The 23,077-nt window shown below is 42.0% G+C and overlaps 3 protein-coding genes across 3 annotated transcripts; 2 read left to right on the forward strand and 1 right to left on the reverse strand.

Annotated features, from left to right (window-relative positions):
* The first annotated feature begins 3,408 nt into the window (after window positions 1-3,408).
* Window positions 3,409-6,430, forward strand: LOC310804506 (Fc receptor-like protein 5). Its single transcript, XM_083669771.1, has 4 exons — window positions 3,409-3,454; window positions 4,127-4,202; window positions 4,522-4,830; window positions 4,990-6,430. The coding sequence occupies exons 2-4, from the start codon at window positions 4,148-4,150 to the stop codon at window positions 5,928-5,930; spliced, it is 1,305 nt and encodes a 434-aa protein (XP_083525897.1). The 5' UTR covers window positions 3,409-3,454; window positions 4,127-4,147; the 3' UTR covers window positions 5,931-6,430.
* Window positions 6,431-6,472: 42 nt separating this feature from the next.
* On the reverse strand, window positions 6,473-22,688 carry ift74 (intraflagellar transport 74). The gene is made up of 19 exons (XM_083670169.1): window positions 22,553-22,688; window positions 22,211-22,346; window positions 22,018-22,066; window positions 21,820-21,918; window positions 21,439-21,499; window positions 20,977-21,036; window positions 20,780-20,841; window positions 15,560-15,698; window positions 15,203-15,265; window positions 14,309-14,452; window positions 14,151-14,191; window positions 13,868-13,947; window positions 13,036-13,089; window positions 12,602-12,699; window positions 11,941-12,067; window positions 8,641-8,804; window positions 7,556-7,681; window positions 7,303-7,363; window positions 6,473-6,944 (listed from the first exon to the last, which is right to left on the reverse strand). Exons 1-19 carry the CDS (start codon window positions 22,673-22,675, stop codon window positions 6,829-6,831), a joined length of 1,803 nt encoding a protein of 600 aa, XP_083526295.1. The 5' UTR covers window positions 22,676-22,688; the 3' UTR covers window positions 6,473-6,828.
* On the forward strand, window positions 17,478-20,376 carry LOC310804819 (leucine-rich repeat-containing protein 19-like). Its single transcript, XM_083670170.1, has 4 exons — window positions 17,478-17,564; window positions 17,713-18,160; window positions 18,349-18,546; window positions 19,436-20,376. The coding sequence occupies exons 1-4, from the start codon at window positions 17,484-17,486 to the stop codon at window positions 19,798-19,800; spliced, it is 1,092 nt and encodes a 363-aa protein (XP_083526296.1). The 5' UTR covers window positions 17,478-17,483; the 3' UTR covers window positions 19,801-20,376.
* Window positions 22,689-23,077: the final 389 nt, after the last annotated feature.

The raw sequence follows: 23,077 nt of genomic DNA on the forward strand, positions 1-23,077 counted from the left end.
GGCAGCTTCCCTTCCTGTTAACAAGAGCTGTAATTCAATCATTACCCTGTGGAGGAGGAGGATATTAAGGCTCCCACCCCAAAGTGGTTCCCAGCCAGAAGCAGGCAGGGTTCAGAATGGGTCTAAAGGGGAGTGTGTGAAGAGAGGGAGAGTGTGTACTAGGCTATAGTGGGAGTGTGTACTGTAGTATCCATCCACAGGCCACTCCACACCTTGTCAGGTCAGACACACAGCCAGCAAAGCCAGCCCCGTGTTTGGAATGGGTCAAGTGGGAGTGTGTATAGATGGAGTGTGTGTCTATCCACAGGCCACTTGACACCTCGCTCTACACCCCCCCCCCCCAGAGGTCAGACACACAGCCAGCAAGGCCAGCAGTGAAGCATTAGTCTCACCAAGGGAGCTCTAAACCGGGCCAGCTTCAGAACCATAGAGCACCATATTTCAGCACTAATTGATGTGACCTGTCAGGCCCTCGCCGTCCCCTGAAAGAGGCTATATTTTTTGAGGAGGGTCTCTAAATCACAGGCCCATAGCTAATCTGATATCTCTGGGGTGTTTGTTTACGGTGGTTGTGGGTATTCACATACAGCTGGTTTTTTCGCAGAGTGGGACACATGGGCCAATTACTGCAGTCCCTGAACAACATTCACTTAGCCAAGACTTTGCCATGAGTTTTTTGCATAAACAGGGGACATTGCGCGGAACTTTCAGTGTTATTATGATCCCTAATTACAGGAAACCATGTTGACTAGACACTGATCACATAAATCTGTGTGACATTTATGAGGACGTAAAAAAACAAGAAAACACACACCATGGTTTGGTGAGGTGCACTATGGCGGTACAGACATAAAAGAAGGACAAGGACAAGAAGAAGGACAAGAAGAACCAGGACACACTTGCTCCAACTTTTTATTAGAACAACCTTTCGGCAGCAAGCTTCAGGGTTTCAGCTGCCGATTCTTCAGGGTTTCAGCTGCCGATTCTTCAGGGTTTCAATCAATTATGAGAACACAAATGTATTAGTATTTGTACCTTGGTTATGATACTGTAGCAGTCTTATTTATGATCAGATTATGTAGTAACACAGACCAAGTCCGCTCCACAATATGACTTGGTACAGTACATTAAACGACAGTAATGAACAGTTCTGAGAGCACCTTTGCTTCTTTTTTTTTTTCTTTTTCTTTTTCTTTTTTTTTGGGTTAGGGTTAGGGTTAAGGTTAGGGTTAGGGTTAGGGTTGGGGTTGGGGTTAGGGTTAGGGTTAGGGTTAGGGTTGGGGTTAGGGCACCTTTGCTTCTTTACTTCTAAACTACTGTTACTAAAGGACTGTGCTGGAATGTCTGTGAAAAGTGTATTGAGTAACAGGTCCGGTTTGGTACCCTCTCCTTGCCACTTTACTATCATTGAGCAAGCAGCCCAGATCCCTTACGGTGGAAATCCCCGCAGGCAGCTCTTGAACTCGAACCAAAAGGTGGGATCGCGTGCGTGCGTGCGTGCGTGCGTGCGTCCAGGGAGGCACTCTTCACCTCTGCCTTAGCAGTGTGCGTGTGTGTGTGTGTGTGTGTGTGTGTGTGTGTGTGTGTGTGTGTGTGTGTGTGTGTGTGTGTGTGTCCTGGCTCCTGTCCTGATCCAGGGAGGCGCTCTTCCCCTCTGCCTCAGCAGGGTGGAGGGGCTGAGAAACGCTGGGCAGCCCCACTGTCTGATAGCGCTAGGCGGAAACCAATAGCATTAAAACAATAGTGTTATCAGGCAGCGGAGATCCTGTCTGGCTTTAACCCCTACCGCCCCAACACTGCTCAGCTACCATAGGCAGGGCTGACACAGCATGCAGAGAGCATGTCACTGCCGTTAGCGACACATTCAACAACAACAGCTTCCACAATGAGACCCGAACATAGTACAAAGAGAACAAAGAGGATAGATATTTGTAGAAATCGATCTATATTCCAATTGTTATATTATTATATTTATATATGTCATATGTCATAGCTGTAACAACATATATACACAGTACAAGGTGAGTTCAAAATAAGGTGATTGAAGATTCTCACAAAATATCAAAGGTAAAGGCACATTAGTTATTAGTATGGTTTAACAATGGGACTTACATTTAGTAAAGTACTTGAAGGCTCTGCCCAAACAGACATACAGTATGTGTGCATTTGGAGAGTTAAGTCAGTGTAGTAGTACAGGAAGTGAATCAGGTCCCTGCATACGTCAAGTTGTTACGTCAACCACAGACCTTAGACCCTCTGTGTTTTCACTCTATTATTTATTTATTTGGTATGATTATAGGTGCATACCTCAGATCTGGGTCGAATTGGATTTTAAATCCTTTGGGTTTTTGTTTGACCCTACCTGGATTGCCAGAACGACAGGGTTTGCCCTTTTGGGACTATTCCATTGATTCACACGAGTCACAAGAACACACATGACATGCCTGATGGTAACCAGATAAACCACTGTAAAGCTACCAATGTGATGCCGTGGGTGGGGTATTTGAACTTGAGGAGTGAGTTTATCCCTTTAACTCCATTACCCCCTCGCCCACCCCCCTACACTCTACAGTGACCCCTGCTGTTGAACAGTGCGCAACTGCAGATTTGAGTCAACTGGCACCACTGTAACAGCACAGATTCAAGATTCAAGATTCAAGATTCAAGATTCTTTATTTGTCACGTGCATACAAGTATACAGTGAAATGCAAAAGTGACAGTGCCACAGAGTAGTGCAACAATAAGTTTTAAAATAGAATAAAATAAAATAAAATAGAAGTACTAAAAAATATAAACAGTATGAACAGTATAAACAGTATAAACAATATAAACAGTATAAACAGTATAAGCAGTATAAACAGCGGTGAAGCAATGTACGCAATGGAATGGCAATATACAATGGCAATGACAGGTTGACAGTACAGATAATTACAGTGGAGGATGAGTCTGCAATGGATGATTATGTGTGTGCATATGTAGTGTGCTTCCTCACTCACACAAGTCTCGATCTTGCGATGACCACCTCTACAGGCAGGAAACTGTCCCTCAGTTCCTGGTGTCCTGGAGGGCATATATGGGGGTCTTATTGTAGTAAGAAGAAATGATACACTCTTTCACGACAACGTTTTTCTGTCTGAGATGCTGCCACTTTTTCTCAAAATTTGTCAGCTGAAAACAAACAGAAAACATGGTTATAATTTGCAACTGACAATTACATTTGTTACAATGGATTTTAACAAGGATATTCATTTCAAACTGTTGAAAAAATTAGAAACTACTACTGTAGGTATGCACACTTGTGCACATTTCCTGTACAGGTCTGAAGTGGCACACTTGGCCTACTAATTTCTCCATATCAGTTCCGTATCATCCAACCCAATCTAGTTGTTGTCAACCACATACCTCTGTCACACGGTTTTATTCAGTGCACGACCCGATCACTCCATCTTACTCTGTAAGTATGCTTGATGGTTATATCATAAAATATAGCTTTATTTATTAAATTATTGCCTTTCATTATTTTGGCACATTAGTGCTATTCAATGGGATATATTCTTCCACTCTTTCATTTCTTTTGCAATTTCTATGAACTGTACAGTATGGGTTTTTAACCATTGTTCAGTTAAGTTGATTTATTTGCATGTTTTCAAAAGTTAAGAAAAATATTAATCAATGAAATATGTCCCAGAACATCAGGCCAAAATACTATAGTCAGGGTTTTTAGACAAAAACAGGTTTAGAGCAATCAGCTCTCAGAAAAACACAGATGTATAACAGTACTACATGTATGTTATAATACGTTATTGGTGATGTGTCGTGAATGGCAGTAATTACTGGTAATTACCATGGTTATTACCATCCTATTACCCACTTATTCCGAGCTGTAATGTAAAGTGCAACTGATGTTATAATAAGTGATTGTTAAAACCTTTAAGTTCTGCATACCTCAGACCTGGGTCAAATAGTATTTGAAATCCTTTGGGCATTTGTTTGAGCCTGCCTGGGGTGCCATTCCATTGGTTCAGTTGTACCAGGCAAACACAGCAAGTATATTAAAATACGACTTGAACCCACGTCTGGCATAACTGTACTATTGTGCTTTTGGTGATTACCATTATGTTTCTAGGACTGCTGTGTGGGAGATGCAATGGCCTTGAGAACAGCCGGAAGTGTGTTTATAGCTTTCCTCTTGTCTGTGACAGGTATGGTTTAATTCGAGCCCTTCATGCTTCACTTAAGTATTCTTATTGTTAATCAAGCAGCAGATATCTCCAAAATGCCTTGAAACAATTAAAGATAAATTGCATCAGAATATTCTTCCCTTGTGTCACCATCTTTTAATAGTCTCCAGTCCTAGTAGCTGTCTTTCACTGAGAGATGTTCATTTGCCGTTTCTAGTCCTACTGAGCACAGCCCCTAGAGAAACAAGTCTGGACAAGTGTGTGTGTGTGTGTGTGTGTGTGTGTGTGTGTGTGTGTGTGTGTGTCTGTTTGATTGCATGTTTGTTTGTTTCTGTTTCAGGAGTACTGGGTGGCTGGAGAGTGATTTACTCCAAACAGAGTATATGTGCTTTGAGGGGGTCATCAGTGGTAATATTCTGCACTTACACACAACCCAGTAATATAAAACCCCAAGATTCATTCTGGTTAACTAAGAAGAAGTTTGAAGATCCAAGAAAGACGGTTCGTGCGGAATACTCTCGGAATAAAGATGTCCACACCCTAAGAATTAAAAAACTGAGAAGGAGTGACTCAGCTGAATACAAATTCGGATTTATAACAAAGGGAAGGACTTATACTGGCACTCCTGGGGTGTTTTTGACTGTCACAGGTAATACTGGACACATCATTATTTGTTGAGTCTTATAATTGTGGTAAATTGTGAGTTGGTGTATTTATTAAGTTGTTCCACATTAGTGCCATATTATCTGACAATCACTGAAGTAAAAAGGTAAAACCAAAAAATACTTATTTTTCTTCTCATCATCAGATGTCCTGTTGGAGATGGACCCTACGTCTGTGTCAGAGGGGGAGAGTGTCACACTGAAATGTAGAACTAAGTGTACTCTGGGTCCCAACACAGCCTTCATTTGGTATAAGAACAGAAAGCCTCTACCAGACCACGGCCCCTACTCGAGATCTCCACTCAAAGGATCTGCCAACAGATACACCATCACTAACATCAGTTCTGAGGATAGTGGAGAGTACCACTGTGAAGCTGAGGACAGTTACGGAGGTCTCAACTCTTCTTCCGTGATTGTGGATGTCCACTATGGTCCAAAGAACACCTCTATGTCAGTCAGTCCTTCTGGTGAAATAGTGGAGGGTATTTCAGTGACTCTGACCTGCAGCAGTAATGCCAACCCACCAGTGGAAAAATACACCTGGTACAAGAACAATGCAGCTTTGTCAAACGGACCCGAACAAAGTTATAACATCAATAGCGTTGGTTTGGAGGACAGTGGGTATTACTATTGCAAGGCACGGAATGAGATTGGAGCAACAAATTCCTCTGTTCAATTAATCACAGTAACAGAGAATCTCACCAAGTATGCAGTGATAGGAATCACTGTTGTTTCCCTGGTTCTCCTACCTCTCTCTGTCTATCTGTGGTTCAGGAGGATGAAGACCTCCAAATCCAATTCTGACCCCAGGGACACAGCAGATAATGGACATGGAGACTCCAGTCGCAGACGAGAAGACACGGACGAGCAGGACGACGTTAACTACGCAAGCATCTACTTCTCTCCCTCCAGAAACCAGGAAGAGCCTCTCTACTCCAATCTCCAACAGGCTCAACCCCACAAACCAGACGATGATGTAAACTCTGCTGCAGTGAGATTCCACCGGCCCAGTGCTGCCTCCCAACCCACTGCTCGGGCACCTGAGTATTGTGTGATCTACAGCACAGTCAACAAACCCAGAGCCTGAACACAGCAGCACACTTTCAATGTCTGGGGCGGCAGTTAGCCTGGAGGTTAGAGAGGCCGGCCAGCAATGTCCTCAGGTGCAATTTCATCCTGTAACCACATGTCTCCTTAGTAGTGGGTGGGAGCCAATTCCTCATCATGGCTTAAGACTAGGCTATGGCGAAACACGTTGCTTTGTAGATAAAAGACATTTGTAACAATTAAATGTTAAATGCTTTAGGCAGGTAAAAAAACAATGTGTGAACCACTGCTGTAACCTCATTACTGTGCAAAATAATACAGAAAATACTGTTTCTCCGTACTGGACTGTGAGATGGTACAGTATATTCTAGTTTTGCTTGTTGACATTGTGAAGCATGAGAAAAAATATATTTTTCACTTTTGTAAAATGTTTTTGCATTTTAACAGTTAAACAGTCAATATAACACAGTATGTACAGTATGCCACTGAGACCTGAACTCCACAGTACAAAGTGAATATTTGAAGAAATCCATTAAAAGATATTTCAAATAAAAATGACAATCTTGTTTACAAAGTCTTTTAATCAATAACTTTACTACAAGATAAGAGCAACTTGCTTACATACCGTACATGTTGTGACAGTATTTAAAGTAATGACATTACAACAATATAAAACTGCAGGACAGTAGTTTACATATACAAAGCTTATAAATACTATGGCTATAACTAAATACAGGATGATTCAAGAATCTTACAAAAATATCACAGATAAAAGCACATTACTTATTAGACTCATATTTGGTATGGTATGTGAAGTATCTACCCACATATACAGGATGTGTGCATTTGGAAGATTGAGTCAGTGTAGAAGATGTACAGGAAGTGAGAGCATTGAGATGGGGCCAACATGGCCGCCTCCAGAGGCAGGAAGCTGTCCCTCAGTTCCTGGTTCCCTGGAGGGCATCCATGAGAATCTTATTGTATTCTGCCAGTTGTCTGGACACAGTCTTCACCACAGGACGGTAGTCACTTTCCATTCCCTTGGAGGCGATGACTATAGATGCCAGTGAAGGAAAGATTGTGTATTTAATACATTCCTACAGACATACATTTCATGTCTACCGTTTTCAATTACTCAAGATACATGAGGTAGATTCTTGATAGTGTGAATAATAAAGGCCAACATAGTTATTAAAGTTGAAAGTGTGTAAAAACCACTCTTAAAATGTTGACTGTATCTAGAATACATTCCACTTTTGTGTCCAATATCTATCATTACCAATCCTCAAATATGTAAATACAGTAAGTCTTTTCTTGATGTAGTGTCTAAGCCAAAATAGTTATGTATAACTCAGGTAACTGTTGTAATGAAGTGAAAGTGAAAAATCTAATCTTAAAAGGTGAAAGGATACACTCTTTCATGACAAAGTTGTTTTGTTCCAGGTGCTGCCACTTTCTCTCCAAGTTTGTCAACTGAAAACAAACAGAAAATAATGGTTGTCATTTGTAACTGGTTTCATCTCAGCGAAAAACTAATTGAAAGCGTAATATGTTCAAAGAGTTTTCATACAGGTTTCTGTGACAATATCACATACAAGGCAAAAGACAGGACAGCTCAAGTAAGGTGTTACCCATGCTCCTTCCAAACTTGTCAGTCACCCTAACCTGTGCGTGGGTTTCGTTTTCCTGCAGCTGGGTCTTCAGGGCTTCATGTTCCTCGTTCATCTTCTGCATGACCTTCTTGAAGGTGTCTCTCCTCTGAGTCAGGGACACTTTATCCCCCTGGAGCCTCTGGATGAGAACAGAAAATAAATACTTCCTGATTCTGTCAAATGATGTACTTGATGTACGTGATGTAGGAAAATGCTGAATAAAACTTCACCAAAAAGGACAACAACAAAAACTGTGATATTAATGAGGAATGTTACCACTCTATGGTGCCATTCTACGGTGCCATTCTACGGTGCCATTCTACGGTACCATTCTATGGTGCCATTCTATTGATTACAGTGAGTCCGTCCTCCGATTTCTACCTCCACCGGCCTCCACTGAACTATACATGATTCAGTCAGCCTTCGCTAGGGTGCTACGGTGAGTCTGCTACAGCTACTCATATGTCCATATACAGGATACTGAATTCATAAATTATAACACTGGAGAATATTGTAAATCATAAGGACTTATGCCAGAGACCAGAGGGTGAGCCAACCCCTGGTAGGGTTGAAACAAGAGCATTTCTCAGTGGAAGAAACATGACTTCCTGATGTCAAACCTTTCAGAGAATCTGCGTCCTGTTTAAAGGAGAGCCTATTTGTAATGCTAAAGGATGCTTTTAAGTTTCTCTTGCTGTATGGAAATGTTCCCGAGGGTAAACTCATTCACTGATAACTCTGGCACTGTTTACATTAACACCACGCTCTTACAGCAACCCTGACTGAGGCATCTGTCTTGTCTGGGATGTGTACTATATTATTTCCTTCAGGAAAAAGAGCTCTTTCAATAGAAAGGCCTACCCTTCCTACTGTTATACGGGAATGGGAAAGGACTGTTATAGCTTGAAGTTTTACTTGAAAAACATCTTTAGTATTTTACTCGTTAATATTTAGTTTCGTTTAGTGCCTTGTCCATAAGGTCTCGAAATTAAATTAAATATCAATTATATTAACATAATAAAGGACTTAAGTTTTCTCATGATGATGCATTTTGAATCAACCTGAATCCTGGTTCAGATCACGGGCTAGGAGCTGTACCTTCTTCTTCTCTTCTCCACTGGCCTTCAGAGCATCCAGGTTGCTGTAGGTCTCCAAGCCCTCAGTCATCTGCTGGATCTTGTCCCTCAGGCTGTTCAGCTCCGTGTTGATCTTACTCTCCAGCTGCTCCACCTTCTGAAGATCCTGCTGCAGACGTTGGCTCTCTGGATCACAGAAGAAGAACAATAAAATCACATTGCTTCAAGAAAGAGAAATATCATTGGCTGTTAAAGTTGTGTAATACGGCCAATACAATAATGAAAGCAACTACACTAAACTGCAGCGCTGGGTAACATTGCATGGGTAACATTTCAACCGAGGAGAATTATAAGGAGGAATACAACGCTTGTGGATATTCAAGCTTTAACCAAATACAGATTTGCATTCAGTTTGCATTAAATAATTTGACTGCCAAAACATAGAATGGAATAGAATAGAACAGAAAGTAAATGTGCATTTGGGGTGTTGAGTCAGTAAATAAACAGGAAGTGAATCAGAGAGAGGGTACTGAGACATCATGTTGCCCTGCAGATGTCATCATTGCAACTTCATTCTCTCTCCCTTCACAGGTTGGTCCTATCACAGTGCATCAAAACCAGACAGTTTTATAAAATGTTCAGACAGCAACAAATAAGTTCACAGCAAACTGTCACCTCAGCTTACATCTGAACTTAATAACACTGGACACAGTGTTAATTTGGACGATCTTGTTTTTCTATTTTCAAGAATAACACTGTTTCTGCTGACAGGATAGTCCCAGCCCTGAAACTGACCTTACAGTTGCATATATTTTTCGTCCCCTGATTAGTGAATCATCTTTAATCTATTTCCTCTCAAGATCAGGACAGTAAATGTCACATTTGACCTACAGTACTGTGTCACACCCTGTGCACACTGCAAGCTTCAGCAGTACTGTATTACAGGATGTGAGGCCCAGGCCATATACCACGCCAAGAGTCACTACGCCTTGGGTTTAAACACAGAGATTTATATCTTTTAATGGCTAAACACAGAACTCGAGGTCCCTGCACTGTAGTGATTCATACTTACTACTGCCATCTCTGTACACCCGATACTATGTTCGGAGAGCGGTCTACATTCTTGGATGGCAAATATGACCGAAAGGCAATAAAAACAAAGCTTAATGTCATTTAATGGTAACCAAGAGGACTGTATCATGAAACATTACTTTTGCAGTATGAGTGTTATTTTCAGATGTAATGAAGTAAAGAGCATTGTTTATATCCATGTGAAAGACTAACTTGACTTTTCACCCAAATCTCCCTGTGCTTGATTTTGGCGAGGATTAGAGCTACACATATCGATCTCAAGTTAGGATTCTACTTGACATGTTTAAAGTAAGTAAGAATTTGTTCGAGCCAGAATAGCCCATATAGTAAGTGATTTCCCCTAACTTCATCTGTCAGTGCAGTTCCCTGAGCACATGGCTGACCCCAGATGGTCTGATTGCAACATGCCGGCCGGGTCCTCCATGTCTCTGCCCCTTCCATGAGGTCTCAGCAGAGAGAGAGGGTGAGTGAATACGGGTGCTGCTGCTGCTCTGAGGGTTGGGGGCTGGGGCCTGGGGGGCTGGGGGCAGACTGGGGGCCTGGGGGCAGACTGGGGGCCTGGCGGTTGGGGGGCAGGAAGGGGAAGCGGGCCGGTTCCTCCTGATAGCACGGCGGCCCAGCCAGTGTTTGGAGGAGCTGCTTTGTACAGAGCAGTAAAGTGCTCCATCAGCACTTCTGTACATTCTATAGAGCTTCCTCCTTGGGCTTTGCCTTTCGACGGCTACCCCCACACCCAGCCGGGATCCCTGCACTCCCTCACAATCCAGAGGATGAATATCTTGGCTTCCATTACCAACAATATTTACACAGCATAACTGCAGAAGGCCGGTGCTGGTGTTCAGACAATCGTCTGTTTATCAATGCTGTGGAGTATTTACCATCATACCCTGTGCATAAACTCTTCAGAGAAAATCAGGATGGTTGACTTTGCCTGATATAAACTACCATGGTATGAAAATTACAAGCAATTACAAAACTATTCCAGAAACAATGCCAGTAGGCTGACACACCTCCAATGGCAAGTTGCATTGTTTCACTTGAGCAAGATTCTCTTCAGCCATTTCCACTGGGCTCAGTGTGAAAGTCCTCACTGATAAAATACAAACAAATAAGTGAAAAGGAACAATGCTTCGCCGGCTCAGAATAGTCTGATCAAGGGAATGTTCTGGTGGCTCTCTCAGTGGCAGTGGTGAGATAAGACATATTTATGGTGGACGGCATGCATTGGAGGGCTGAACACAAAGGAAGGAAGGCCTTGGCTCCAAGCCAACAGCTTATTGGATAAATACACTCAGTTATGAGGAAATGGGACCAAGGAGTCCATCAGTGGGTCTGTAGGAAGGCCAATCTCAGCCCGGCCAATGAGGGTACGGCTCTCTCCCAGTGGCCATGCGGGACAAAAGTTTCTTCTCGCACAGTCACCTTTGCTGTCGGTGTTGTGCTACTGACGTGGGGGACCAATAAAATGTTTCTTGTTGATCTCTTATCTCTCTTATCTCTTATCGTACTTGTGTGAAGATGAGGTAAGAGGTTGCTGGTGTCACACACTCTTACAGTAACCAACTGGGGGAAGAAAGGACAGTGGTAATTGGCTATTCCTGTGGCTACACACGTGCCACACACTGAGTTGAACATCACTAACATTCACAAAAATTCTTGTCCTGTGAGGTTGTGAGTTCGATTCCCGCTGGGACCATATATATGAAAAATGCACTCACTGTACTGTAAGTCATTTGGCATGTTAAGTTACTAAAACGTATTAAAACGAAAACATTTTGGTCATCTAGCTAGCCCACACCTAGCCGATGTCTTCAATAAAAATGACACTTTAAAACTTACTGTACTGTATCATGTCAATCAACAAAACACTTCATTATCATTGAATAAATGTATGTAATTTCAGTCTCAGGGAGTCTATGTACATTCACGGGGGTAACACTAGGATCGCTGGTAACGGTCCTGTCAACAATGATTTTTTCTCTGCCAGTAGGTAAACCTTCTACAGTATATCATGCTGACACATCTAAAAGTAAGTTTTCTCCACTTGGAGGAAACATTGTCATAGACTACGCTGAAAACCAAGAAAGATACCAGGGACGGGTGAGAGTTTTACTCCAGTTAGCACAACAAACAGCAGCTGCTGTGTGTTGTGTCCGAGAATGACCTCAGTAAAGTTGCGGATAACAACATCATCAGCTGAGTGTGTGCTTGTGTTGTACCGGTGACTGACCTGAGGACAGGCCTTTGGCAGTGTTCTGGGACTTGTGCATCTCAGTCTCCTTGAAGCTGAGGTCCTCTTGCATGGACTTCAGCTCGCTGGCGGTCACAGAGGAAATCTGCTTCATGCGATTCATGTTCTGAGGGAAACAATTTTTTGACTTTTTGACTACTGGAAGCGTAAATAGCATGAGCCTTCAAAAGGATGGATGTTTGCCTCAAATAAATGCATTGTTTACTGTACAGATCACAGGATCAGCAAAGCTTACTCAAAAATCAATTTTTGCAGTGATAATAAACAAACAATCTTCGTTTATTGCCACAGGGCAGTGTTCCAAGCCATGACCTTGAGAACAACTGCCCACTTCTGTGTTTAATACCACACAAAGAGTCCATTTGTCTTAGTGTTGAACTGAGCAGCTGTGTGGTTGCATACAGCAGGCACATGGCAAGTGGTAAATGTCAGTTTAACCACCCTCTCTCTCCCCCCGACTCTCTTTCTCTCCATCAATCCCATCCCCCTCTCTCTCTCCCTCCCACTCTCCATCTCCCTCCCTTCCCCCCTCTCTATCTCCTCCACCTCTCTCCCTCTCTCTCCTTTTATCCCCTGCCTCCCTCCCTCTCTCTCTCTTTCTCTCCCTCCCTTCATCCCCTCCCTCTCCTCTCTGCCGTACCCTGCTGGAGTGTTCCAGTAGGGCCACGATGGTGGCCTGGGTCTGACGGTTGCGCTCCACATCCTGGGCTTTGGTTTCTTCAAATGTCTCCAGAAAACCTGTAAAGCACCATATCAGGAATCAGTATGAACTATGGGTTATTAAAGGTCCAGTATGTTGATTTTAGCTTTAAAATAGTGATAAATGGCATGATAAAATAGGTAGCCATCAAGGAATGAGATCGCATGATGAAGAACGCTGAAGATGGCTGTATGAGTCCAAACAAAGTGTTTACAAGGATATGCACATGTTTGGTGCTATTAGAAAATGTTGCATATGCAAGTTTTCAAACGTTCAGTGTGGCCAGCAGGGGCAGCAACACGCAAAAATACATGTTGGACCTTAAAGAACCCTGTAATAGAATAGTTGTAAGAAAAAAATAAATGTTAACTCACTGTCCATATTCTCTTCTCTCTTCTTAAGTTCCTTGTACTTCTGGTTGCGTTCCCCTGTAGGACACAGATCTTGGTTAACTGTGAACACTACTTCAGGTCATCTATCAGTCAACTATCCACTAAGCTAGATTAATCTGTTGTTAGGATTCGGATGATGAGGTGAGGTAAAGTAGGATTCATAGTTAAAACAAAATGTTGCTCAAGGGATGATCTAGGACAAGATGACGGTGCTCTTACCGTCTGGATAGGAATAGGAGGAGGACATGAGAGAGAGAGATGCAACATGGGGAGGAGAGGAAACAGTAAGAACAAAGGCAACGGCCTGATATGATCCACAGGCAGGGAGCAACATTGTGTGTTTGTGTGTTTGTGTGTGTGTGTGTGTGTGTATGGGTGGTTGTGTGTGTGTGTGCGTGACTTTGTGTTTTACAGAAAGATTGAACAAAGCAGCCTAAGTGTTTACTTCCTCGCAATACGTGTTTATTCATGCTCTCATTAAGGGGCTAGTGCAGGACTTCAAACAGTAATGATGACAGTAATGTTTACTTCCCCCAGAGGGAAAGAAAGTCTGAAAATGACCTCTCATTCATTTCCATGAAGACCATTCTTGAGAGGCATCTATGTGCTCCCAGTACAGGATGCAGCAATCTATGAAGGCGGAGGGCCTTGGACTGCATCCAGAAGCCTTAATATGGATTTATGGCCCATTCACTGAACTCACGCAGGACAATACTCCCCTGTCACCCCTATTAGGTCCGCTGCCCAAACCCCCACCCCCGCTCCCGCCCCCATCCTACTCCCAACCCAGACATCCCAGGAGGCCAAGCTGTACCTTGGTGTTCCTCCATGTCGTTATCCAACTGGCGCATCTCCTCGTTGATCTGACTGATCTTCTCTCGCATTTCAGTCAACCTTCAGTCAGCAAGAGAAGATTGTCTGGTCTGTGTTTGTTTATTCATGCGTATAGAATGTAAAACATTGTTATTTTTTCTTCCCCTTTTTTCCCCACCCTCAAAGGAGTGTCTGTGTTAGCAAAGTGTACATACTTGTAGCACTTAGGCTAGCTAGGGAAGGATTTCCTGTCGCTTGAAATGACTGTGGTCAGAAATACTTACTGTCTTTCCATGCTTGCTGTCTCTTGATTGTCTTCTTTTACCTTCAGTGGGAAATAGGGTACTACTTTAGATTTAGGGTCTACATTTAAAATGTTGGTTGTTTGTTGTCAATTGTGAACCAACTTGTAGTCTTGAGGTGCCCGTCACTGCCTGCCCACCTGTTTGAACAGCCGTTCCCTCTCCTCCTGAGGGGAGCCCATGCTCTTGTCCTCTGCCACCATGGTGTCCCTGCGCAGATCCAGCTCCTGCAGTTTATCGTGCAGAAGTACCGCTTCCTGCTTTACCTGGGAGTGGGCCATGTCCTGGGGACACAAGGAGGTGACAGGACAGATGACAAGTGAAACAACTGTCAAACAAATAAGGGTTGAACTTAAAAGACGACAGACAATGGACAACAGGAAGAAGAATAAAATACCACGGGATATCGTATACAGATCTATGACTTTCATATTCTCTTTTAAAATTTAACATTATATTGTTAGAAATTATTCAAATACAATTGATTGATTGAAATACAAAAAGATTTTTTTTTAAATAACTAAAGAAAATAGAAAATACATATAGGCCTACATAAAAAAAAACTAAAAGAAAAAGGAGGCAAATACAAATGTAGAGTATAGAAAAGAAAGAAAGAAAGCCAGTCAGCGTGGACGTAAGGCCCTGACACTCTCTACGACACCATGTTTGTCGGACTAAACAAATGCTGATCTTTGAATTTACCATGCCTATTAGATGTATAATTCAAAATAAATAAAATTAAATATTAAAAAAAAACTAAACAATTTAAAAACTTTGAGGTACAATATGTGGCAATTATTTATACGAAATAAACAGGGAAGAAAACTGGAACAAAACCTTTTTGGACACCATAATGGCTTCATTCAGCCTGTGACTGAGTGAGGCTTGTTCAATTGGCTGTGAAGTGATACGGTGGGGAGCCGTTTCCAATGAATGTCACACTGCCTGTTTAGAGCGGAGGTCATGGGTGAAGTGTGATAACTGGGGGAGGAGTGTCTTGTGGCTTTGCGGTTTCGAGATCAGAGTCCACTCACAGCCTCAAACGTCTCCTTTCGCGTCATCAGAGCGTCAAGTTCTTCCTGACGAGCATCCAGCTCCTAAGGGGGGAGGGAAAATAGAGCAGGAAACCACATTAACCATTAACCTACTTTCTCACACCCACCTAATAGGCCACGGGCAGTTGTTCTTTAGAGGTTCAGCTGTGTGAGGACAGAGTTTGTTTGTTTGATAGTTTGTTTAAGTTGCTTTAGTCATACACAGTAGGCTGCATATACAGCTATTAGGTATAGAAGGTATGTTTGATTGTGTAGTTACAGTAAGAACTGTTCACGTTTATTGCGACAGTGCTTCCTCAATGTTACAGTATCTGAAGAACAGATTTGTCCACTGACCTGCAGGAGCTCCTCATTGGTGGCCTTCATCTGAGCATACTTGGCTTGCTTGTCAGGTGACATCTTCTTCACAATGTCGTCAGCCGCCTGCTTCTCCCGTTCAATGTCCTCCTCCACAGCTCTGATCATGTCCTCCTTCCTAAATCAACCACGATTAAGCAAAAGTCAATCGCTTAAGTCAGTCAAAGTCTGACCCTACAGGGATTAATAAAGTTGTATTCAATTCATTTGGATTGAATGATGCTACAGGAGCATGACCTAGAGAGCAAGCTACACTATTGAGAGCACTTCAGTATTGGCAGGTTACAAAATGAAATACTGACAGTATCATCGTTTCATAGTATCTCCAGACATCAGAGTCTGGCAACGCAAGACTAACAATATCAAATACACTCTTGAACATCTCATTTAGTTAGATTAAGGTGATACCATCAGCATCTTGGCTATTCAGAACATTCAGTTACCATAATTGTTTTTCTCATTCAAGCCACGTTACTTTAAAAGAATTTCAAGATTAATTTCAAGACTGTCAATGAAATGACACACAATGGAAAACAATTTCATATGCAATAAACTTGTAAGACAACTTTAAGATGTACAGTAAGATGTTTTTCCTGTGTATTTTGTTAGTCCTTTTTGTCTTCTGTACAGGACCAAATTATACATGACTGATTTATAATCTGTTATTCCTCTGGGCTTTGTATTTTTAACTGTCAAAATGTTTCACTCAAAAAATGAATCAAAATTTTGATACTGTCGATAAGTTCTAATGACAACGTCTGATTAAGACACCTTGTTGTCAATCTTTAGCTAGAATGTACAGCCCTGGTCCAAAGGTCTTCCATGTGCTTAGTCCAAGACAAAACATTCTCAGGTCCTCCTATCCGCCCCAAAAGGTAAGAATTTAAACTCTAAGGCTACTGTAAAATAGCAAATTCATACTTTTCTTGGGTTTTGTTTTGTATCCTTCAATATGTGAAGAAACAGTGACTTCATTTGAACTACCAATCTTTTTCTTTTGTTGTTGTTGAAAACAGTACGGAAGTCTATTCTACAGACTATGATGTGTGATATACCAGGGAAAATCGGGAGAAAAAAAGTCCAGTAAATAGGTGCTTGATTGCTGTAGGTGTGCTATTGAAGTTACTCTAGTGGACTCGAATACTCTCTGTCTGACTCCATCTGGTGGATTCCTCACTTATGATCTTGATATTGTTCTTATATCAGCTAGGTCTGCTAATTGGCTTCTAAGTGATAATCAAGCTCCATCATTGAGAACACCCCATCAATACATTGCTCTAGCAGTTTTCCTCATTCCATAAGCTGTGATATGGAGTGAACGCATACACATACAAATGAGTGACATTCCACAAAGCATGTGACGTTGATTTTCTAGGAGAGGACAGTTGCGAGCGTCCTCTCCTGTATACGGCAATATCGGTGTGGGCGTTAGAACGCAAGGACAGAATAGGCATCTGTCCTTAATCGACCACAGTGAGATATACTGGGGCAGAAATCACCGCTCCCCCTTCAGAACAGCATAAGACTTAGTGTGTGATCTGTGCCAGCTTGCGTACACCATGAGCGTCTTTGTGGATCAGCGCAGATAACGACCGCAGAAAAGAGGAACACAAGCAGAGGCACGCTGAAAGATAGCAAGCCACAGAAAAGCTGCCTGACGGACAAAGGCCCTCTTTGTATGCTCTCCATAGATACATTATTCGAACGCAGTGATCCTTCCAAAGCTACTGGTAAAGTCTTGAGGCGTAAATATCTGACAACTCTGAGCAAAGTCAATGACTCGATCAAAAAGGCTTTTGCACTTTGTACTGTCAAGTGTCTCTATTTCTTCTGTATGATTTAGTTAGAGGTATTTAGGGGACTTAATTCTGCCTTTTATTGTATCATCATTGAAGGAACAAACATGGCTGCAAATGGATTCTTTCTTCTGTGGCTGGCAAGTACACTGGTGACTTCTGGAGAAGCTGTGACTGAAGGTGAATGGGTGAGTGTAAATCATGCAAATCAATGTCTGGGAGCTGAACTTGAGCATACCTCTTCCAGCAATCAAATCCTATTATATAATAGAAAATCATAGCAATGCATGTTGCACCTTTTGAATAACGTAAAATGACTTTTCATCATATCAACAGGTTGTGGACTTGAGGAACAAGAGTCTCCAATCAATTCCCTCTAATTACTCCCAGAACATCATAAAACTCATTCTGAGTGACAACCACATAAAGATGGCCGACGAACAGGCTCTAAAAAAGTACACAAGGCTGACGGAGCTAGATCTCCATGGCAACTTGCTAACAGATCTGCCAGGTAAAATCTTCGAAAGCCTGTCAGAGTTGAAGGTTCTCCAGCTCTCCAACAACAACATCAGCATAGTGGAGCCTCAGGCTTTCTCAGGCCTGGGAAACTTAGAAGTGCTGAATCTCTCCCACAACCTCCTACAGTCTCTACCGCTGGGAGTATTCGACGGTTTGCATAATATGTCTGTCGATCTGGTTGTCGATCTGGCCGACAATCCCTGGAATTGCTCCTGTTTATTTGTGAACGAGATCAGCCGGATTAACGCCTCAAGAGTCAGAGTAGGTAAGAACCTTTTTTTTCCTATGTTTGCTATTCCAACTGTTGTGGTTAATGTCATAGCACCATTCACAGCTTGTTCACAGCCTTGTTGTGCCAGATGTACACTGACATCTACTGATGACAACAGGCAAATGCTATCCTGTCATTTGTGTCCATCTTGTTCACGGGAAATCTTGTGTGAATTTCTACAGCAGACTCGGCTGCCCTTTGTGCCAGTCCTGAGGACCAGGCTGGTAAAAGCATTCAGAACAGTGGTGCAACGTGCTCTTCAGGGTCACCATCATCAACAGAACCACCAGCAAGCACACAACCAAGCTCAGTCCAGACTATAACACACTCAGTCCAGACTACTCCACAATCAGGGACACTTCCATCTTTCTCTAATAAAGGTACTGTAATATAATAGAAATTAGCAAATTAATAGGCTCCTATTAAGTAGGACTCTGTCTCCGACCGTTCTCCTAAACATGATATAATGTGTCCTTATACAAAAAAATATAGTCCTTAGCTGACCTAAAGCTGACACGGGGGGGGGGACAATGTAGCAAAATACTGCTATTGTTCAGAGCAAATGCATGTGAGAGAGTTGACCTGTCATGGATGAATTAAGTTGATTGGACATGTTAGTCAGCAAACACTATGAGAGCAGGTCACATCAAGTTATTTAAAAACTGGGGGCTAAATGACGGTACAATTATGTTCGGTTCTTACACAGTAATTGTGTGGTAATACTGTAGGCTATTACCCTAGTAATTACATATGTATCCAAACATTACTAGTGCTGAAATAATAGCATAGTTATGGTATGAGCGTTTGTATTCTACATTTACTGTACATAAAATAAATAAAAACTCCATTACAACATAAATACCTACAACAACATAATGATATGTAAAATGTTGTCATATGCAGCATTACTACACAGCAACTTCATGTAAAGTTTGAGGAGACGCATACTGATATATATATATATATATATATATATATATATATATATATATATATATATATATATATATATATATATATATAAAGCCTGTTACTCCTGATCTTGGGTTAAAGGTCCAGTATGTAACATTCAAGCTTTCTAAAAGAACGCATGCAGAAACACAATAGCTAATGTCCAACACTTTAAATCCATTTCGGGGGTTTATATTAGTATTTGGGAGGATGTTGTTGTTTGGAACTTCAAACTGAATTTTACAGTGATGGTCAGAGGTGGCAGATTACCGACACATGTACACCCTGCTCCTTTAACTACTGTTCCTCTCCAAACAGACCAAGCACCAGGCAGCAGCAGCGGCATGCCCGTGGGGGGCAACAGCTGGAAGTTTCTGGTGGGAGTGGTTGCCATGGCTCTCAGCACATCCATGCTCATCGTGTGTGCTGTCAAGTCCCCCTCCTGGTACAAGCTGCTGTTCAACTACCGGCACCAGCGGCTTCGCGAGGAGGATGAGCCCAACGCGTTCACCACGGGACGCTTCTCCAACTTCAGCTTGGACACGGAGCAGACTGAGACCAGCGCCCATGAGCTGGACATAGGCCTGGGCGAGGGTCTGGATGACAATGAAGAGGAGGAGGACGGCTACATTGAGGACCGCTACATTGAGACTGGGGACTACAAAGACACTGAAGAACCCTGATGAACTCAGTATTGAGTCATTTGTCACAGAGAGCCTCTGTGTGGGCAAGGGTATGGCCTCTGGTCACGTTGGAATTTAGGTTAATTACTGAATCACAGAGCTATGAATGTTAGCATACCCATGCATTGCCTGCTACTAAGATACACTGGGTTCCATCTTTTGTTTCCATCTTTTGTCAGGCAAAATGTGCCTTCATGTTTGACCTGCACTGTCAAGGCAACTCACAAAACATAGAGCCATAATAACAAGTATTTTTGTATGTATCTGCAAATACTTGCTAGTATTGATAACAGTTAAGGAATGTAGTGAAAGGACCTGTTGGGGTGTTTTAAGATTCAAATGTAAGCCAAGAGGCAGAACAATGTGCCATAACCACGGTGTTGGTATGATCCAGCCAAACACCTCAAGACAATTTAACAACACATTCAATTTCAACACGAAGACCATGATTGTTGTTTACACTTTTAGGCAATATTGTGAATCTAGCCTATCCTCAAATCACTAGTCTTTGGTTGAATGTCAAGCCATTTCAGAGCTCCTGTTGGGGTAATAAAAGTCATGTTTTCCTTCCAGAGCTGAGATATGTATTTCAAATGGTTTCAAACACTTGAGAAACTTGAAGTGTGCTTAATTTAAGGTGTCAAGCACAATGGAAGCAAAACAGTAGTCTCAAAAGTGCAAAAGCAGCATGCAAAGCAACTTGAATAAAGCAGACCTCAAGTTTTCAAATATTTGAAACCATTTTAAATACATATTTTGTCCAGATCGGCCTGGTTTCTTATGCCCTGTTCTACATGACCAAACTACTGGCAACCACTAGCACTTACAATTGCACTAAGGTTTGATTGGGCTGTGTGCACTGCTGATGTTTTATGTTTTAGCATTTGATACAATCTGCTTTTCCTTTGGATGCAACGTTTTATTGCCTAAGATAGAGCTTGGGTAATACAGCATAACAAATAAATATTGGAGTACTTACTCTCGTCTTTCTGTGAATATGACATCCATGCTTTGTGCCTCTCTGTCATTCTGTGCTTTTAGCTACAAAAACAGCATAGAAACAGTTGGGGTTATGACTGAATGAATGAATGAATGCTTCATATATTTTAGCTAATAGTCACAGCACATATTCTAGTTACTGGTAAAAACACTTGCTGAATCGTCAATATTACGTACCATGTTGAAGTCATTCATCACTTCCTCCATTTCTGTGTTAGTGTTCAATTTGTCAACCAGCTGAAAGTGAAAATAGTAGCAGCGTTAGTAAAAACAATAATAATAATAATAATAATAATAATAATAATAAAAAATAATAAGCATAGTTCAGCTCCCACACCCAAACCCACCACCGCTTAGTGAGTGTCAGTATTTATGTAAGCAATTAGCATTAGTAAATCTTAATGTGATCTATATAGCTGTAACACATCATATCCTATCTAACACCAAACAGGCGAGCTTGTCCAGACAATAGACTAAGTTCACATACAGTAAAATCACATCTGAGCCTAGTGTGACTGATACAGTCAATAACATTTAATAGCAAAAAAATATTTCCGAAATGCATATGTATAATGTATAATATATGTATAATGTTCAAAACTATGATTTAGCCTAATTTGCCTAACAGGTCTCTTTTACCATATTGTAATCTGCCAGTTGTCCCTGAAGATCCTTTAGTTCACCAGCGAGTCCTTCCGCTCTGAAGGAGTAAAGAGAACAGGACCCATCAGTGACCCTCCAAGTGGATACTGAACCAGTGGAGGCTGGAGGAGATGGAAATCAGAGGATGGGCTCATTGTAATGCATGGAATGGGATGTGGAATGAGGAATGGTATCAAAAATGTGTGTTTGATACCATTTGTCATTCTATTCCATGCATTACAATGAGCGCCTCCTCTAATTTCTACCTCCAACAGCTTCCCCTGTACTGAACATGAAGCACCAGCTGACGACTCCACATCTGCCCTGAGTGAACAGAACTATCTCTGCAGTATTTCATAGCACCACCAACACCAGTACCTTTTCTCATAGGAGAGGTAAACAGAGTTCTCCTGGTTGAAGGTGTCGATCTCCTTTTGCAGTTTGCTGGACTCTGTTGTAAGTTCATTGATCTTGCTCCTGACAAGACATAAATAAAAGACAAGATGTTCACTGTGTGAGAGTAGGCACATAAGAATTGCCTCAATGATATTTTTAATCCATGTCCAAATGACTCACCTGAGTAACCCAAGGTAATATGATTTATCCAGAATTTGCCTCTGAGGTCCTAAAAAATTAAGAAAAAAAACAATGTTACACAAAACTCAAAGGAATGGTCTGTCAATCAAATTACTGAGCATCAACTTTGGAGATTGAGAGTGTGTTTATACAGTAGCACACTGAGAGAAAATATCCCAGGTGAATACTATACCTTTCATCCCGGTCTTCATCCCACTCAGGCCCTGCTGTGTGACTGGTCGATCTGTCACCTTGATCTGAGCCGACAGAACGCCAGGGGTGGAAATGGCTCCTCCTCTTGTACCTGGACGGCCAGTCCCCGGCACCATCTTCATGGACCATGATTAAGTTAATATTCAATTTACAACAAATACAAAGTACAAATGTGAGTGCAGGATGGTGTACTGGTATATAATCTCTTATTTTATACTGTCATTTTCAATACGCTAATAGTTATTCATCTTAAAATAACCTCCCTGCAAGCAGAGTAGGTAGGTAGCACTTGCAGAAAGCATCACATGTGACTTGTCTTTACCCCTGTTCCGACTCTGATGGCAGTCTGCGGAGGTCTGACAGCTGTTGTTGGAGCTCTTCCAGTCCCAGGTAGAAGGGAACCACGACTCATGGGCCTACCTGAGGGGGGGCGCTGGCCTGCCATCTCTTCACTTTTGTTCTGTTCCTAACCCAATACAAGACACAACAACGTCCACATTAAAATAGTAGCAAGGCGTGACATTACATTAGTCAAAGCACTAAACTAAAGCTAGCTAACTTAGTTAACGCAGGCAAGCTAGCTAGCTAGTTTGCTGTTACGAACTTCCACAACGTTTTTCTCTCTTATCCTCGGCTGTTTGTTTATAACAACTGAAGATTAGCAACGTTTTGCTGGCTAACACAGGGTCTGCCAACTTACCTGTTGTTTTGTGAATTTGTCTTGGCCAGTCTTTAAACCCAATCTAACTACTGTGCAAGATGAAGATGCTAGCTAGCTTTCGACTAGCTTTTTATGTTGCCCAGCAACCGCGGCGCGGTGGGAAAGGTCGCGAGACCGTCGGGGGTT

The sequence above is a fragment of the Argentina silus genome (assembly GCF_951799395.1).
Source record: "Argentina silus genome assembly, chromosome: 5".
NCBI classification, from domain to species: Eukaryota; Metazoa; Chordata; class Actinopteri; order Argentiniformes; family Argentinidae; genus Argentina; species Argentina silus.

Coding starts and splice junctions, on each gene's coding strand:
- LOC310804506 (XM_083669771.1), top strand. CDS start 4,148: ATGGCCTTGAGAACAGCCGGAAGTGTGTTTATAGCTTTCCTCTTGTCT. Junction 4,203..4,521: donor TTTCCTCTTGTCTGTGACAG/GTATGGTTTAAT, acceptor TTTCTGTTTCAG/GAGTACTGGGTGGCTGGAGA. Junction 4,831..4,989: donor GGTGTTTTTGACTGTCACAG/GTAATACTGGAC, acceptor TCTCATCATCAG/ATGTCCTGTTGGAGATGGAC.
- LOC310804819 (XM_083670170.1), top strand. CDS start 17,484: ATGGCTGCAAATGGATTCTTTCTTCTGTGGCTGGCAAGTACACTGGTG. Junction 17,565..17,712: donor CTGTGACTGAAGGTGAATGG/GTGAGTGTAAAT, acceptor TCATATCAACAG/GTTGTGGACTTGAGGAACAA. Junction 18,161..18,348: donor CGCCTCAAGAGTCAGAGTAG/GTAAGAACCTTT, acceptor GAATTTCTACAG/CAGACTCGGCTGCCCTTTGT.
- ift74 (XM_083670169.1), bottom strand. CDS start 22,675: ATGGCAGGCCAGCGCCCCCCCTCAGGTAGGCCCATGAGTCGTGGTTCC. Junction 8,805..11,940: donor TGCCAAAGGCCTGTCCTCAG/GTCAGTCACCGG, acceptor TCTGTGATCCAG/AGAGCCAACGTCTGCAGCAG. Junction 6,945..7,302: donor CAACTTTGTCATGAAAGAGT/GTATCCTTTCAC, acceptor TGGCATCTATAG/TCATCGCCTCCAAGGGAATG.